Source organism: Meleagris gallopavo, chromosome 15, assembly GCF_000146605.3.
Source record: "Meleagris gallopavo isolate NT-WF06-2002-E0010 breed Aviagen turkey brand Nicholas breeding stock chromosome 15, Turkey_5.1, whole genome shotgun sequence".
In the NCBI taxonomy this organism is placed as follows: Eukaryota; Metazoa; Chordata; class Aves; order Galliformes; family Phasianidae; genus Meleagris; species Meleagris gallopavo.
In genome coordinates, this window is record NC_015025.2 from 2,414,942 (window position 1) to 2,433,222 (window position 18,281).

The 18,281-nt window shown below is 47.5% G+C and overlaps 1 protein-coding gene across 1 annotated transcript in view; it reads right to left on the reverse strand.

Moving 5' to 3' along the window:
• Positions 1–270: 270 nt before the first annotated feature.
• FGF18 (fibroblast growth factor 18) overlaps positions 271–18,281 on the reverse strand; it is a 49,431-nt gene continuing 31,420 nt past the window's right edge. The window contains exons 3-4 of the mRNA XM_010718873.3: positions 17,806–17,912; positions 271–587 (exon numbers count right to left, since the gene is read on the reverse strand). Coding sequence (XP_010717175.2) covers positions 321–587; positions 17,806–17,912 — 374 coding nt within the window. The 3' untranslated portion in view covers positions 271–320. The remainder of the gene's footprint in view (positions 588–17,805; positions 17,913–18,281) is intronic.

An 18,281-nucleotide genomic window follows, 5' to 3' on the forward strand; every position in this document is an offset into this window, starting at 1 on the left:
TTTTTCCTCTGGGGATATGCTTGAAAAGTTGTCCTTTCCAAAAAGAGAAATAAGCACCTGTGTGTCATCAACAACAAGAAGTCAATTTAAATAGAGCAGTTCATTTCATTTTTCAAGTCACAATAAATCCCTAACAGCTTTTCCCCAGCGTTTGCCATCTAGTCTTTTATTAATTTTTTTTATTTTTATTTTTTTTTTTAAACACAATGTACAAAAATAGAGCTTCTTCCTTATTTTTAATGTAAAAATATTCCTCTGGTGCAGTTTTTTTTTTTTTTTTTTTTTTGTGGTTTATTATTGTGACACTGTTTCGTCTACTTTTAACTGGGGTTGGTGGGTCGTATTCTCTTAGTCCTCTTGGTGACTGTTGTGTACTTGAAAGGTTTCTGTATCTCCACTTGCCCCTTTGGGTACCTCTTCATAAAATGTACATCTTGCTGGTTCTCCCGGGTCTTGGGCCCTTTCCGTGGCCTCCCTTTTTTGGTGAATCCAACATACCAGCCTGAATATTTTGCTGACATCAGCGCCGTGTAGTTGTTTTCTAGGACTTTCTCAATGAAGACGCACTCCTTGCTGGTGCCATCAGGCTGAAAAAGGAAAAAAAAAACAAAAAACAAACAAACAAAAAAAGCAATCGTTATCCAAATGCAAGCTGAGTGACCATAACCCAATCTGGCATAAATAAAGTCATCTGAACCCTGGTTTTGGTTCAAACGTCGCTAACAGGAGCAGTAACAAACCACCAGCTGAAACAGAAATGATTTAGAAAAACCAAAACATAACCAACATCGGTTCACCATCTTTTTGAGCACTCCTATCCAAGGGCAGAGAGATTTTTCACAGACAGCAGTGTGTCCCATCCAGTTCCTTCACCTGCAAGCAACGCAGGACACCTTGCTTTGCGTTTTCCATTAGAAAGGAGGACAAACTGAACTTGTTCCAAGGAAACCTCATGCTTATCAGGAAAAAAGAGAACTTCGCATAGGCCAAATGACACTCTTTCTACTTCTACTGCCCGCTTTTCATACATTTTCAATATTTTCAAAAATACCTGATGGTACTGGGTGCTCCTGCAGCATCCCAGGCATGGCAGCGAGCAGATAAACCATGCCTGGAGCTCCCAGGGCAAGACAGGAGAATGGCTAGGGCCACAGGCACGTCTGTGTTCCCAACCCCACTTGGACCCCCAGCACCCCATCTGCTTGCTGCTGCAGGCCAGGGTTAGGTGGAAGCCCGCCCTGGCAGTGCAGCAGCATGGAGGGCAGTCCCCATTCCTCCAGGATGGGTCAGCATCCCATGTGCCTCCCAAGCCAGTATAGCTTGGGGACTAAGTCCACTGCCAAAGGGGATGATATATAAGATGACGCACATATATACATACACATACATATGCATGTATACACCTCTGCTCTTCCAGGATGTGGAAGAGGGTTTCATTTCTGGTGGAGAGGGGGGTATCAGCCTTCCCCTATCCATCTCAGCCTAAGAGCAGTCAATCAAAGCTCAGGGAACTGGCTGAGGAGAGCACATCCTTAAATGGCTCTCCTCTTTGCAGAGGAAACCAGGGTTAGATGTAGAACTGGAGGTCAGACCTCCTGTTCCCTGAGCATCCTGCCTGTCTCGCCAAGATGCTCAGACACAGCACAGTGTAAGCCACCTCCCCACCACTGCACAGCCAATGTGACAGCACCCAGACTCAAAGCACTCACTGGTCTCAGTCTCCAGCAAGAAGGGTTTGGCTCAGCCAGAGCCAAGCCTGGGTGCTGAGTGAGACCATGCATTGATCTCAGGGTGCTTTCAGGACTCCAAACTCTACAGCACCTGCAGCACTGTGGGGAGTTGCAGTGTCACCCAGTAGCGCATTTGAGTCACTCAGCATAGAGGAAATTCTTTTCATCTATAATCACATGTCTGAAAATACATTTTGTCCTTTAACTGTTGATTTAGTGGTGCTGCACCGAGAGCACTGAGCAGCACATGGGTTTGGGCATCAGAAGACAACAAGTAGCTATAGGTTCATCCAGCCCTGGATGCCATCTCAGCCCTTGGTGTTTCACAGGCTCTGGACAGTGACCAACACGCTACAGTGTTTCTGACAGGACTTGATCTAACGCTTAGCACAGCCAAAGGAAAGATTTCCAGCATGGCATCAGTCCAATCCAGCTCCCCAGTGAAGTCATATTCGGGTTTTTGAGAACTGCAAGCCCATGCTGGCTAACAAACTCTCTCCCTCCTGCACAAACACAGCAGTATCAGCTCCTTTGGCCATGTCTCCATCACATCTGCGGGGACACCGAGGCAGTGTTGAGCAGCACAGCACCACAGCTGCAGGTCACTGGGATGAGGAGCCCACTGGGCTGCAGTGGGGCTGGATGCTGGGGCTGTTCCCAACAGGCACTGCCACAGCCTGGGGTACAGCAACCCGAAAGCCATTAAAGCACCATCCTGCTGAAAGGGCTTCGTTACCACATGTCGGCCTCATTAAGAGCACACAACAGAGCAGGGCAGTACTAGGCAGAATGGGGTGAGAGAAGGAGCTGGATGGCTTCCTTCTGCGCAAACAGCTGACCTGGGCTGCACACCCCGACGGGGCTGAGCTCGGCCATACAACTGGCAAGCTTCACCCCACGCCAGGCACAAAGGTCCGAATTTTATCATCCACAATGCAAAGCCTGAAAACGCTTTAATGAATGGCAGAGGTGGGCGAAGCGCAGGGTTTCAGGTCCTGGGGGGGTCATTCTCCGAGTCCTGGGTTTGATCAAAGCCACATGAGCGGGGAAGAGGAAATCAGTTGACACCACAGGGTTCCACCAGGTTTCAATGCGAAGCCATAAAACCAGCCCCGGGTTTCTCAGGGCTCAGCCCACTACAAACCTTTCACCAATGAATGGAGAACTTTTAAACAATACCATGGCTGGCTTTCAAATCCACCCAAGCCCAGGTGCTGATGAAGCGACCGAATCTGTACTGCAGGGCAGCAGGTAATTGGAGCGGCCGTTTCCCCGCGCTCACAGAAAGGCCCTGGCGTTGGGCCCTGACCTTGTTGCTAGGAGAACTGAGGCGTTTTCATGCAATTTGGGAGGTTTCCGCTTGCACTGCAATGTCAGTTTCTCATGGAAAACGAAGACTGGAATTAAAAGAAAATGTGTGTGTGGGAGGGGGAAGTTATTCTATTCATAACAAAAAAGTATTTACTTATACCTTCAAATTTGCCAGCAGTGCCTAAGACAGAGACGGGAGGTGTAGGAATAACAAGGTGCAACTCGAGGCCAACCTCAGGGCTAATTTGAAGTAAACAAAGTGCATGAGATAAAATAATTTCGTTTTGGAAGAGGAAGAGCTAAATGATTTGATAACATGAAATTACAGCAACATTTACAAGTACTTCAAGATAAATGAGGATAAGGAGCTCGCTCTTCCCCAAACAGAGCATTCCTGTATGTGCTACGGCACGCCTGAGACAGACAAATGATTTTCAGATACTTACAAGACGATTTTACAGCATCTGTTATAATCCCCAATAGTACATAAATCACTCACACATGTTACCTACACCATGGAGAGCTGGCCCCACAGTTGGGGCAAGAAACAATTTACAAGGGCTCTCAGTATTTCTCGTCACCTTGTTTTCATCAGGTGCCCATCATTTCACCACGTCCCTGCTCAAACGGCAGCACAACGCTCGCTCTCTGGGTTCTGTCTCCCTACCCCCTCTGTTCTGCACTGCAGAGATGGATGGAAAAGGGAGATGGCTTTTGCCAAGCACCAGGGGCTTTCAGGTGAAGATACTAGGTAAAAAGCAGACTGCCTGCCCTTCTCTGGAGCCCTGATGACACATCTGCCACCAATATGGTTGAGATGCTGCCAGGTGCATCTCATGCATACTCAGCAGTCAGGATGCATCTCATAGAGCAATCAGCCTTCAAAACTCAGAACTTTCTGGTTTGAACTGCTTCCTTAAGATGAACAGAAGAGGGGCTGGGAGCCGGGCAGGAGCTGCTGAGTGCTGCGGGATGGCTCACAGCCCTGCTGCCCTGGCAGCCCCAAGAAGCACAGCTGGCACAAGGGATGCAATGCACACAGGGAAAACACAGGGAGAGGAAGCCCATCTGCAAACCTCTGGCTGGGACCCTGTCCTGAGAGGACACAGGATGCTCCTGTTCTACGGCCCATGGGCACAGGACAGGGGCTGAGGAAAGCAGAAGCAGGCTAAGCTGGTCCAGCACATCCTGGGAGTGTCAGCTTTTGGTGGCACAAATAAAAGCTTTGCCTTCACAAGGAGCGCATCCACAGTCACCAAACACCTCCCAGTCAACAGCAGTGTGTGCTCAGCAGCGGGAGCTCAGCGCTCTGTCCCATCCACCTCTGCAGCTGGAGGGAGCTGAGGCTGCAGGCAATTAGGCAAGTAAATTAAGTTTTAAAGAGAAAAGCCCAATACTGCATAACAGCTTATGATGTTTTCCTTCTTTTGGCTCTGAAAGCAGAGTGGTGTGCAGCAGCCCTTCCCTGCTCTCAGCCAGCAGGTCTGCCTGCTGCCCACTGCCTCCAGGAGCTGGCCACGAGTGCAGCAGGAAGGGCTGTGGGACAGAATCTCAGTCTGGCACCAACACCCACAGTCAGCACTGGAAAGAGAAGAGAAATGGCTTTCCTGAGACCTCCACTGTTGCTAGAGAAACCATCCAAAGCTTTTCTTTTTTGTTTTAAATTCATCCCTAATAGCTGTTAGATACGGCAGCTGTTAGCCAGCCTTGTGATAAACCTATAAAATACCCAACCTGAAATCCACCTTCTGCAGACAGCTCTCAAGCATCACCCAGGCCTGCAAAGAAGTGAGCGGAAGGGCAGCAAGGCAGGCAGGGCAGCAGAGGCTTCAGCAGAGCACGGCGGTGACTGACTGCTGTGATCTTGGGATGTATGGGGGCATCGCCAGCATCGAAGCAGAAAGCTGCAGCAACTGTAACCCCTGTACCACACAGAGATTGAGCAGCAGCAGTCACCCCAGAGCCAGGAAGGGACATCTCTGCCATGGAACTGCTCACAAAGCCTGGACTTGCAGCCCATGGGCAGCGGAAGGCAGCAGAGCTCAGGAAGGTGCCCTCGAGCCAGGGTCTCTCCACGTACCACAAACCTACTGAGGAGCACTGGATTGTTTGTGCAGAGCATTTGGCGACGGTCTCTCCAGTATTAAACAGAAACGCCGAACTGACACTAAAGCAGAATTAAGTGCCAAAGCATTTGCTGCTTCTGCAATTACACTCCGGCACGCTTTGGTGCTCCTCCCCGCTTTCCTTTTTATGACCCAACTTGGCCTTATTGTAGTTTTGCTTTCTCGTTTTAAGTTCTCCAAATGGAAAGGATCAAAGGGCCCTTTGTTGTTGTGGCACCGCTGCCACTAACAGCTTGCTGCTGGGGGGACCTCGTGGCAGCTCTGCCACTAGCCCCAGCCAAAGCACTAGCAGGTGCACAGCCACCTCCTCCTCCTCCTCCCCATTAGCCCACAGCACTAAGCCACCTGAGCAGCTTTTTATGGGAAAGGGAGGCCAGCACAGGTTTTCTCATTTATGCTTCACAAATCTTGCTCAGTGGGCACCGGCAAATCCAAACTTCCTCGGCTTTTAGAGCAACAATAAGCTCGCACAAACGGCGTGGATAACGATGCTGCACGGGGAGAGATGCCTCCACAGCTGAAAGGTTTCTCTGTTTGCAAAGATCAGGGCACAAATTAAGCCCCGCCAGTAATGCTGTGTTAAGCTGCTGTTAGCTAAGCTTATGTTCAAGCACTTCCCCTCCCCTCCAAGCCACGCTGACATCAGGAGCTCTTGGATAAGGCTGCGGTGACCAAATGCACGGTGATGGGCTGCGGTTAGGAACAAACAACAAACCGTGTGGAGCAACTCTAGTATGGCCCAGGAGTGCCTGCTGGGCAAGACTCAGCCTTACAATTGAGATCGGGATAACCCCCCTGCCTAAGGTTTCCAAATGGTCTATGCACCCAGCATTCTGCCAGGAAAAACCCTGAAAAAGGGCCCTTTCTGCATCCCTCCCTCCTCCTCTGCACACAGCCAGGCACTTCCCAAGCGCCGTGCTGGGTTCTCACACCACCCCCAGGTGAGAGGTGCCCCCGCGGAGCACAACAATTATTTCAAAGGACTGCTGAGAATTTCCCTCTAATGCTGGCACTGTTATATTCACACACTGCACTCTACAGAAGAAATCCTGCCCTTTGTTTTCTACATTTCAGAGCAGTGACAGCATGCAATGCTTAAGTTTCCAGGAGATGTGTGGCTCAGCAGTCCCAAGGAGACACAAAGAGCCATCCCCAGGTGAGGACCAAAGGCACCCAGCATCCCTGATACCCCCTGTAAGACACCAGAGCTGTGCACACAGCAGGAACATAGCAGTGTGTGATCTCAGGAAGCACGTTACTTTGGTGCTTTTGCACCAGCCCAGCTCCAAGCCAAACAGATGTGTAACACTCAGAGCCTCCAGACTCACTTGGCGTGAATTGGAAAAGCCTGAGCGGAGGAAGGTAAGGCAGGGCCATGCTGAAATAGCAGCTTTTAGCACTCCCACCCCTCTATGTCCACACACACCTTCTAAAGGTAGGTCAGGGAGTGGGACAAGCGAGGCAGGTGCAGCAGCAGGCATACATGGCTCCATCAGTGCTGTAGGGGAAACCATCCCTACACAACCACAGCCAATCTGAGTGCTGAGGCCACTGAAAGCTAGGCCCAGCCACGCTCGTGCACTTTATAGGCATTATCAGGACAGATCTGTCATATGCATCCTGATGCTCAGCACCCAGGATTTATGGCCAGGCCTGCTGACCACAGAGACACCTCTTGACCCAGATGCACATTCTTGCTCCCAGCCCAGGCTGTAAATCAGGGAAGCTGCATCTATAACTGCCAAGAGTTACTCAGCCTCGTGCACGCTTCCTCCAGCTCTCTGCCCTCTGAACTTGCCCAATTCTCCGAGGAAAATACTTAGGAGCCATGATGGGCAGTTCAATAAAAGTGTCTGCCAGAGCAGCAGAGAGGTTAATTATGTACACAGGACATCTAAGTGCATTCAGAAAGCAGGGGAAGTGATGCAAAATCTATGCAGTGGAGATTCTCCGAAGAGAAGGTACTTCAGCCTTCAGAAGCTAGTAGAGCCCATTACACCAGTACAGCCATTTTTGCACACACCTGTCTATAGGCACCAGGCATTCCAGAAAGCACGCAAACATGGGCACAGTCTTGCACTTGTGGGGTGGGAGCTGCAGGCTTTGCAGGGGTGAACCAAGCAACATCATGGCTGTATCAGGACATGCCTCCCAACTGCTGCAAATATACCAGCAAATATATTGCTATCAGCACAGCAGGAAGGCACATATTCACGACTGGAGCAAATTGGGATGGCTTCATCTGGAAAGTTGCACATTAATAGAAATTCCTAACTGCATCTCAGAGAACTATGTGTACTTACTAGTAACAATGAGAGACATTGATCACTTTTTAAATGAACTTTATGAAAATTTAAGAGAAAATCATTTAAGTCAGTACTTCAGGAAACAACTGCTGCAGGAGACCTGAAACCACAGGCACAATTCAGACATGACATCTGAGCAGATCTGTGGTACCCACCATTCCCTACACCTAGCTGATCCAGCTGAATTTCTGCTTCTCGTTGCTAACTGAAGGACAGCCTGGGAAGGTATTGCTACCCATCCCTACAAAGATTTGTTTGGTTAGATACACTGCTGGGCTTTGCTCTGCTTTCCCAGCCTCAGCAGTCATTTTCAATCTCCACTGAGACCCTGTGGTTTAGTTCAGAGCTTACAAAAGGTATCTAAAAGCAGCAGTATATTTTGTGTAGGCTTACATTCACTAGGTAGGGACCCGGGACACTACAGAAAAACTTTTAAACACTTTAAAACAGTGTCTAGACAATAACTGGAGCAAGAACACAGGACCAGAACATTGCTGACCTTGTAGCAAACCTGGTAGACCCTACATTTGTATTTATTAAACAAACATACGCATTGACTCTTTAAGTTATCATTTCACACGAGCACAGTCTCCATCAGCTGACATTCTGTTAGTGATATCAATTTCCCCAAGGCCAGCTTAAATCAGTGGAGTTTAGGACCAAGGATGGTCATTGATTATCTGCAGGATGGCCTTAGTTCTCTCCACATCAACTTATATAACTGAGAAAAAAGAGAAGCCCATGATCAAATCAAGTGCTACCCATAAATCATCGAGAATTGCTCCAGCCCGCAAATGACACGTCTCCTTTTGTAAACAACAAATGCAGGGCTTTAAAGGCTTGTCCTTCTTTGGGAAAACATAATCCCTTTCTATAAGTAATAACTAACACTTTTCTGTAAGCAAACAAATTCAATTTGATGCAAGCATCTGCACCAGACGCACGCAGCATGCCCTCTCCACCCAAAGAGGGTGAATGAGGCAAGAGCAGGGCTCAGGGATGATCATCCCCTCTCAATAATTGTAATTAATGTTTAACCCTAGGGAACTGCAATACTCCAATGTGACACACAGCTGCAATCATCAAGAAACTCCAGGGACAGGATGTTAGCAGCTTTATGGTGACACTTGCTCCTTGAACACAAAAAGGATTAAATTAAATTATCACGCAGCTTTCAAGAAGATGGCATTTCTTCCCTGGGAGGGGATATACAGCTTTCAGCCACAGGATAAGAAGCTTCAGAAGCCAAGCTTGCAAGCCTGCTCTGCAATGCAAACCCTGACTTTGCAAAGCTTCACTCTCGGAAAGAGAACTGATGGTCCTCATGAACACCCAAAGGAAAACTGAAGTTTGCTAAAAAGGAATCACAAGAAAACTGGAAACTTACTACATGGCTCTCAGGTGACCAGACACACGAATGGGACTCCTTAGCATAAAACCAGTGTCATGAAAAAACATATTTTTCAAACAAAAAGAAGAGTGGCTGCCAAAAGGGACCCAACCTTCTGTTTTGTTTTTGAACAAACACTTGATTTAAAGTAGTTGGCTGTATTGAGAAGGCTCAGTTAACCAGAGATGTAGACACATGCTTGGAAGGTGACTCCGAGGGCCCCTGACCACATGGCCTGACCTGTGCAGTGATGAACTGAGCACCAGCCCCATCCCAGACGTCCCAGTGCCATCCAGGGCAGGTCTGCTTGCAGGACACAGCAAATGTCACGGTGCTCCTCTAACCTCAGTTTGGCTGAAGCTAAACCTCCTGTTCTCGGCTAGCCTGGGAGGGTTGGCATGCAGCAGAGGTGCGTAGAGAATGCATTACCTGAAGTTAACACAGAAGGACTTAGCACAGACCTTAAATATTCACACTAGCATCTTCTAAGATGCTAGATATATAACCAAAAAATACAAATGCGCTGCCTGATAAAGCAGCTAAGCTTGAATCCAATCCCGGCAGCATTGCACATGTTTAAATGTACTTCAAAACCTCACAGATTTTGTAATCTATGACCTAAATCTATCAGATCATGCAGGTAAAAACGTACACTCAGCACCCAGAGCTTCGAAATCTCTGATGACCAGGCAGCAAAGGGAAGACACAAAGCTCCCTCCGTGCAGTGCTACGGACACGAAAGCCTCCTGGCTCAAACAGCCTTCAGAGCATAAGCATCCAAGCATGCATGTACAAACACAGCTCCAGGCCAGACTGTTAAGAATTGATGCAGTTTTTCATCATTCATGAAATAAAAGAGTCTTCTCCATATAAGCAAGCTTCTTCCATCTTCTCAACCTCTGGTGGACACCTCCAGAATCTCCCATCCGTCCCCATCCTCCCTGCAGACTCTCCCACCTCCCCAACCTCCACAGCTGTTCAATATTCATCAGCAGCCATAAAAGCTCTCTCCCTCTTCTGAATACATGGAGCTTCAAAATGACCTCTGCTCTCCCCACAAAACCAAGAGCTGCCGCTTGCTGTTCCACAACGTCCCAGAACATCTAAACTCCTTCCACAAAATTCATTCCCCACATTCACGTCATTTTCCCCCCTCTTTTCCACCTCCAGAGAAACTTTTAAGTAGTGTGCTGCTGTAAACAAACTGCCAAAAGCACAGACCCAGGACAAGGCCCATTGCTAACAGCAAACAGAAATGCTGCAAAGGTCCAGGTACAAACCCCGACCACTTTGAAGGAACCACTGAGCATCTACGTCCATTTGCTTTTGTGCCAAGGCAGCCTCAGCACAATAAACACTGGAAAGTAGTTTCACTGGGCTCAACTATAAATGGCTTTTGGGAATCATTACACGGCTGTGCCATTCTCAGCAGGGATTCCTGGAAATGCCAGGTAGCACTCAGCATCAGTTGGCTGTCCCAAGCCATGCTGCTCAAGGACAAGAGTTGTCCCAGTGTGGTTCCTGTGTGCCAGGTATGCAAACACAACGTACCCATGCCAACCCTCCTACAGACAGGAGGAATCTTCACAGCCTATTAGGGAAGGTGCATGATGGGGTCTGGCCAGGTTTTTACACATTAAACCTAGACAAATAACACGACAGAACAATCATTGTGTGTCCACACAGCCTGAAATTGTCTAACAGCATCCCTGCCATGATGACTACGAACCCCTTTACGCAAAGCACTTCTGTCCAGCACCGTAGAGATGTGAAATTACAAGTGAGTTACAGATGCAAATACCATCGGCACACACAGAAGTTTGGATGCAATGCTTCTGCTTGCCCAGCAATGGAAAACAAGCGGCTGAGAAAGGCTGCAGTATTACCAAAAGCCTCATGACATTTGGGGGCTGAGAACAGAGGAGGGTGATTTCAGCTTCCACTTCTGTTTTTAATTTTACAAGAATGTCAGCTTTTAAGTTTTCAGTACTAAAAATCAAGATTTTTTTCCATTGGTTGCAGGGAAAAAAAAGTCTGATTAGGCGAATGCAGAAGACTAATCACTCACCCAGCTGAAAGAAAACTGGCTTTGTCATCTCATCAGTTTTAGGCCTTTGTAGTCCTAGAGTGTTGAGTTGAGGTTTTGGGGCACTTGAGGTTGCTTTCGGGTCAGGTCCATATTCTGAGTTGCTGGAGGTTGTTTGGTTCCAGGTTCCACTGGGGTGTTTATTTAGATGACTAAAACTAAAACAAACTCAAAGGGCAGCACAAGCCTGGGAACAGTTCATTTTTAAAAAGAACTGATTCCACCCTACGTGGAGAACCAGACTGCAGTCCAAAATGAGACTGGAGTGAGATCCAGCAAAAGACACATCAAGTTTGGTTCTCAAGTGAAAGGCCAAGTCAGGATAGTTTATGACTGAACATGTCACAAAGAGATCCACAAAACACGTGCTGTTAAACCCAACACTCCTCTATTTCTGGTTTTGTTTTTGATGCAAGTTCAGCATTTGGTCCCAGAAATCATTAGGTTTTACGAGCCCTTCTGTCAAGCAACCTGAATGCTGTGCAACTCTGTGAAAAATCCTGGATAGGCATCAAAACTGTGCAAAACGCACAGTGCTGCCCCAAGTCCAAAATGCAGGGTTTGGACATGCACGCTGAGGAGTGCAAACACCTCATCTACAGCATTAGACTTCCAAACTAAAGCCCCTGCCTATAGGAAACCTAAAAGCAGGTGGCTGGGTGCCCCACAGCTCCAGCCTGCTGAGCTTGCCTTCACAGTGCTCAGGGCTATTGGGACAGCACTGCGAGAGCCACAGCCCAGCCTTATGCAGAGCATCCTCAGGCAAGGCACCAAGCAGGCTCTGCTCCCTTCCCTGCCTGTCCTTGTTCCCGGGCTGTGCAGATCCCGGCTTTACAGAAATGCCCTGTTCCAAAATGAAGAATGTTGATCCAGACACAGTAATCCACCCAGTGTCCCCACCCAGGTAAGACTCCTGTCCTACGCAGGCTGGCTCCCAGTGAACCACCCCAAGCTCCTGTAAGACAACGCTCCTTTTCCAATAGGGTTGGGGTACTACAAAGGGCCAAGTCTGCACGCATAGGCCCTAACAAGCGCCTTCACTCTTTGATGCTGTCAGAGCTTTTTTAGCCAACTTTCCTGACTAAACACACACATGCTTCAAGAAAACCCCTATTTTAAAGCTGCAATGTAAACAACCCCGAATCATTACTATCCCCTAAAGGCTACTGCTGGCAGGCATCAGTGATAAAGCTCTGCCAGAGCAGTCTGGCATCTAGCAACAATTTGTTTGTTGTCCTGCAAAAATAGAGAGTCTTGCCATATGGTATAAGCAACTTTCTGGTAATGTTAAGAAATACATTGGCTTGGAAAGCAGTTGTCACACCAGAGAAGATCTTACACTTCTGATACAGCTTATGGTGGGAGCAGTACCAGTGCAGCCAGCAGAGCTGCATCACCTCCAGCTCCTGGCACAGCCACATCACCTGGCACTGCTTTCTTTAAGGCTGAGAGGAGCTGGACAGGGCTTTGAGGGAAGAAGCTCAGCGGTGATCCTCTGTGCTCTGTGAATGTCAGCAGGGTTTCAGGGCTACGGACACAGCAACAGCAGGCTTGTCCCCAAAAGCACCCGAGTTAGCTGTCTGCAAGCTGAAGCAGTGCTCCAGTCACCCTGAGCAGCCAGGGAGTTCCTGCCTTTCCATGAACAGGTCTTTCCCACTGATCATATTAAACAGAGGGAAAGCAGAAACAAAAACAAACTCATTAAATTGCTCTTTCAAAAGTAATGTGTAAGTATTTATAATGATTTTCTGAGAATGTTCGTATATGGGGTCACTGAAGATTTTTAAAGAAAACCCAAACAGAGACGGTGTATGTCAGCATGCGGTTTGAGTGGGAAACTGCCCATTTTATAGTATCCCATAAACTCTGGCTTGAATTCTTTGCAGGCACTGAAGTGGTATAAATGAGGAGAGGCTTCTGGGGACACAAGTCCATGGTTTTCACCTTCTGCAGAGCTCTAAACGTCTTCTCCCTATGGTCATAAAACGGAACCAGAACCTGGAGCCAGAACCACTCCTCACACAGGCAGTAGCCCCACTGCTCTGAATGCCAAGGCTTTGTGGAGGGCAGTGGGAAGAGCCAAGCCTGAGCACAGAGCTAAGGATCCAAACAAGCAGGATTCCTGCTCCCATCTGTTTTCAAATCTGGCACGCAGGGTGCTTTTCTATCTGAGTGTTGGGTTGAGGAAACCACCAACCAGAAAGACTCAGTCATTGCAGTAATCTAGGAAAAAAAGCAGTAGGTTTTCTCATGCTTTTCACAACCACCCTCCACTTTCGCTTCATCAGAATGAACTGGCAGGGAAGGATATTTGTGAAAGCCCCTCTTTTGTCTACCCCTGGGCCTATTTCTGGCATTTTCTCCATAACCACATCCTGCCCCAAAACAAGGACCTGCAGTAGCTGGATGATGGCTGCGTGACGTGGAAGGGCAGCAGCCAGCTGACAAGTGAGCGTGCTGTCCCTATGGCTCTGCACTCAGGGCCCGTCCCCCCGTGAGCTCCAGCACCCACCACCTGCTTCTCCTTCCTGGGAGAGTTCACCAAGTGGCTCAAAGCACTGAGACACGGAGCTGCTCTCAAAACGTAACCAACAAAGAGCAAGGAACAATATTGCTGTTGGATCTGGAAAAGACAGAGCCCAGCTAAGGTAAACCATGGAAGAACATCAGTGGGATTGCTTGGAGCATCTTCTGAAGAAATTTCTGGATCAAATCTAAGACATGCTTAGCTCTTTCCCCATTCTTCTCAAATCTTTTGGATTCCTTCCAGTCATTACCGTCACCATTTCTACACACCGCTCTGACAAACACGGCTCCCTTACCACGTTCTGCCTCTCTTCCTGCATTCCTGCCCTGCAGCAAGCCAAGGTTCGTCCTCCCCCAGCCTTGGTCACCAGAAAACCAGGCCTACTTCCTTCCCTTCCTTTATAATTGAGAGAGCAATGCCCATGCAGACCACATAGTGTGATTCCACACTGAGAGAACCAGAGGAAATTCCCTGCCAGCTCTCCCTATGGGATCAGATGGTACCTGAGGTGAATTTGGGCCATTTGGGGCTACATTCTCAGATATCCTTCAGAGTAAGCACTGTCACATGGTACTGCCTCCTGCAATAACTCAGGATCTGCTCTGCCACCTTCCAGAAAACACATCCCCAAAGTCTGTTACAAGAGGAAATCAGGGCAGCAGCTAAAGGAAGAGGCAGGGCTTTGGTAACCTTGCACCTGCGCCGACGGATCCACTTTGAGCTTCAAACAGACCCCTGACCTTTCAACACTCTCTGATGAGAGGACTGGGAAGGAACAGGGAAAGGAAATCTCTGCAAAGATGTGCAATTCTAGATAGCACCAATCTGCTCTAAGGGCAGCACAGCTAAAGCAGTTAGAGGTGGCCAAGCTAATTAAGGGCCACCTGCTCACATCCTGGTCTGCTAATTCTTGCTTTAAAAGACTTAGTTCTGAAAAGCATCGAGTCCCACCTTAATGACATTATTATCTTTAATGCATGAGGTAACAGAAGCTGAGGCAGAAAGAAAAAACAGAGAAGGGCTCACCAAGAGAATGACAGCTAGAAACTCCGAGCTCCTCCACAAAGGCCATTAACTCTTCTTTCCAACACTGAATTATCACAACTCTTGAGTTCCTCTATCCAAATGAGAAGTCCCTGTATGCCTTTTGCTACAAACTCACACGTGCAAAAGAAGCTAGTATTTCTACACGTGCTAAAATAGAGACAGCAAAGACCCACAGGTTTTAAAAAAAAAAGTACAGTCATAAATTAAAGGAATCTTTCTCAGCCCTTTATAACCCCAAGAATCAAGTGAGAAACACAATCCAATTTGTCCTCCCCTGGCACAGGTCACCTTTAACAGAAAAGTCCCTCCCTGCACACCCCTGCCCCACTCCAGGTTTCACAGGCAGTGTGTAGGAACACCAGCAGCCTCAGACATCGCATGCCATGACAATAAATACCATCCAAAGCCTGCCCTCATCACCTCCAAGCCCTTTGGCCAACAGTGGCTGTGAACACACGTGTGGTAACGAATGAGCAAGACGACACGTTTGTGGCTCTTAAGAAAACTCCATCAGATGGCCTCCACCTCAGAAAAGCTGGCATGGGTGCCCATAAGTAAATAAAAAAGCCAAAGGCTACACTTCTAAATCTGATGGATGAATCTGTTTGTCCACAATGCAATCAGGTGGGGAGCGAGGCTGGCTCACATTTGTCACAAGTTCCATCTGAGAACAACAACAACCTGCTCCCATCTGTAATGCCCTTTGTAGGTGATTATGGAAAACAAAAAGGACTAAATTCAAAGCAGGTTTTCAAGTGGGGGGGATCCAAAAAATGCTGACTGCGAAGGAGAACAAAGCCAGATGGCATATGCTGGTATTGCCAGGGATTATGCAGTGTAAGGCAATAGGAAATGAGCAGAGAAAAAGAACCAATTTCATCCCAGGGCTCCTCTGCTGCCAAATGAACATAGCAGGGCAACGGTGAAACAATCAGTTTATGGGTTTCATTCTCCTCCACCCCCAGACTGAACTTAAATATTTGTATAAGCCGAGGCGTAACTTTTATCTGGTGTTATCCTTGGGGTTTACTCGCTGTTTAGAGCATTCGGTTTAAAAAGCATTCCCCCAAACTCCTGCTGCAAAAAGCTGAAACTACGATACTAATTAAAACCACACTCTTTGGTATCAAGAAGACATGCTATTATTTTCTTTTTTGCTCATGAGAAGCTGTTAATACGGGCAATGCGTCTGGAACATTTTCCTTCCAAGCGCAATGCTCAGTACCCCCTCCTGCTCAGGTCGGCTGCTTTATGAACTTGTCAGCAGTCTCGGGTGGGAAGGCTCAGATGGCGTATTTACAAGAATAGATTTTTTTTTTTTAATAACAGACTGTTTGCCAACTTCGCGTTATAAAAAGCACATCGAGAAAAAAACAAAAGCTTTACGCTGCATGAAAGGTGACAAGCTAAAGAAATGTCCTGCCTTCTTGCCCAGTGGGCAACTGAGGTTGCCAAAATATACTATACATTGTGAAAAACAGCCTCCGAGTCTGCCAGGATGCTTCTGGACACTCAGCACATACCAGGAAAGGATGTGGGTGGCAATGTGTACCAACACTGACCCACGCTGGGGTAAAGTCTGTTACAGAAAACAGTAAGATTTCATGCTTACTTTATCTCCGTATAACTAGGATGCTTTAAGGTCTCCATTATTGTGCTATCAGCACATCAAAGGTAATAACATATTTATCCTTATAACACTTGTAAGACAAGGGAAAAATGGTATTACCACAGAAAACTAAGGCGTAAAGAAATTAATGCCCAGGTTTATGTTCAGTGCAATTTTCAAAAGCATCTGCATGCATCCCAATACATCCACATCCAGTTAAAAAACAAATTTCTTTGTCCAAGGTCATAGAATGGACTGGGTTGAAAAGGACCACAATGCTCATCTAGTTTCAACCCCCTGCTATGTGCAGGGTCACCAACCACCAGACCAGGCTGCCGAGAGCCACATCCAGCCTGGCCCTGAATGTCTCCAGGGATGGGGCATCCACAACCTCTTTGGACAACCTGTTCCAGTGTGTCACCACTCTCTGTATAATCAACTTAATCCTCTGTCTTAGTTTAAAATCATTCCCCATGTCCTATCACTGGAACAAGGTCGAGCAATGGTGTCTCATTCAGAGCAGGGAGCTACACTGCAGAGATGCAGGAAGCAGAGAGAAATGGCTGCTTTGGTCCAATCCTCCTGCAGCACATCCTATTTCCAAGTATCCACAGCGTCCTGGATGCTCCCTGCATTGCAAAAGCAGATCTCCAGTGGGTTAGGCAGGATGCCACTGAAAGACCTGGGCTCAGCCTCTCAAGAAGCATCTGTAGTGCTCTGAGGAAAATAAAAGTGGCAGAAACGATCCTCTGGGGGAAGGCACTTGTCCCACAAGTGTCACTCTTGGGACCACAAATGTAAATAATGTTTCATCAGAGCAATTGGTTTCTGGTTTCTGTTTGGGAGTGTGGCTTTCACTGTTCTGCCTTTGTTGACTCAAAACGAAACTCAGCTTCCCTTTTTCACAGCCACGGAGATGCCAGATTTTAATTCCTGGCAGCGCACAGTGCAGCAGTGGAGGAGGGACCTTTTGGGGGTGTTTGGCCATGTCTTAGCTTTGAAGCACCTCCTGCCCCGTTAGCAAGCTGCCAGCCTCGCAAGTAGTTCAGAAGAACTGCCTAAGCTACAAAAACAAGTTAATGCACGAAAATGTGACTTCAGCAAAGAAGTTAAGCTACATGGGTAAATATGCTGTAATTTCTAACATGCTTCCATTGTGCAGGGATCCAATGTAATAAAATATTCCTGCAATGCTAGAACCATGAGGCCTTGTCCCAATAAGATGATCTGATTTCGGTATTAGCTTTGCCATGCTATAACCTGCCTCAACATTGAAACCAGTTGCTAACCTTCCTACCATACTCTTGCTTTCCCTTTTTCTAATATCACTCCAAAGTCAGACAGGATTCAATCACGTCATGAAGTTATATGGAACCACATTCTGTAACGCTGTAATACAGAACTGACATCTTTTCTCAATTTACCCAACTGTAAAGTGTCAACCCATATGCATCCAAAACATCACCGCAGAATCCCAGTGGATGGCTGCAGAGCTGGTTTTAAGGACATGGGGGAGGCCTGGTGAAGGGACAGACCGCCCTTAAATGCCACATTTGCTCAGTCCTGCTTTTCATTTGAGGCTGACAGGCAATGCTTGTACACATCGTTGCAGCTTTGAGGAGGCTGCTAAAGGTAACACTCATGTTAAAAAAGAATCAGTAGGAAACACTTACCTTCCCCACTAGCTTGCCTTTCCTGTTCATGCAAAGGTAGAAGTCTGTCTCCTTCCCTTTGATCCGGACTTGACTGCCAAAAGTGTCTGTTTCCACTAGAAGCTGGGCTTGTAAAGGAAGAAGAAAAAAAAGCATTTACCAGCGTGGTCATGTTAAGTCAGTGTGTGCAAAGCTCACCAGTGTGTTGTCCCGTTGCCTCCACTTGAACCACACCACACTTGGATGCTCTACAAGGGAACAACCCTCATAACCACCCACGGGCTGAGCTTCAGACTCGGTTAGAAGTGCCAACCTGACACGTCTCCATGTCGGACGCTTCAGATTTAATGCCTCTTTAGCACAGAACAGGCACACACAACCATACTCTATATGTCCCTGCTACCCCATCAGGAATGTGATGCTAGAAGCAGCCCTCCACACTGCAAGAGTAAGAAAACGGATTTCTTTCTCATGGAAGATACAAGATTAACACAAAC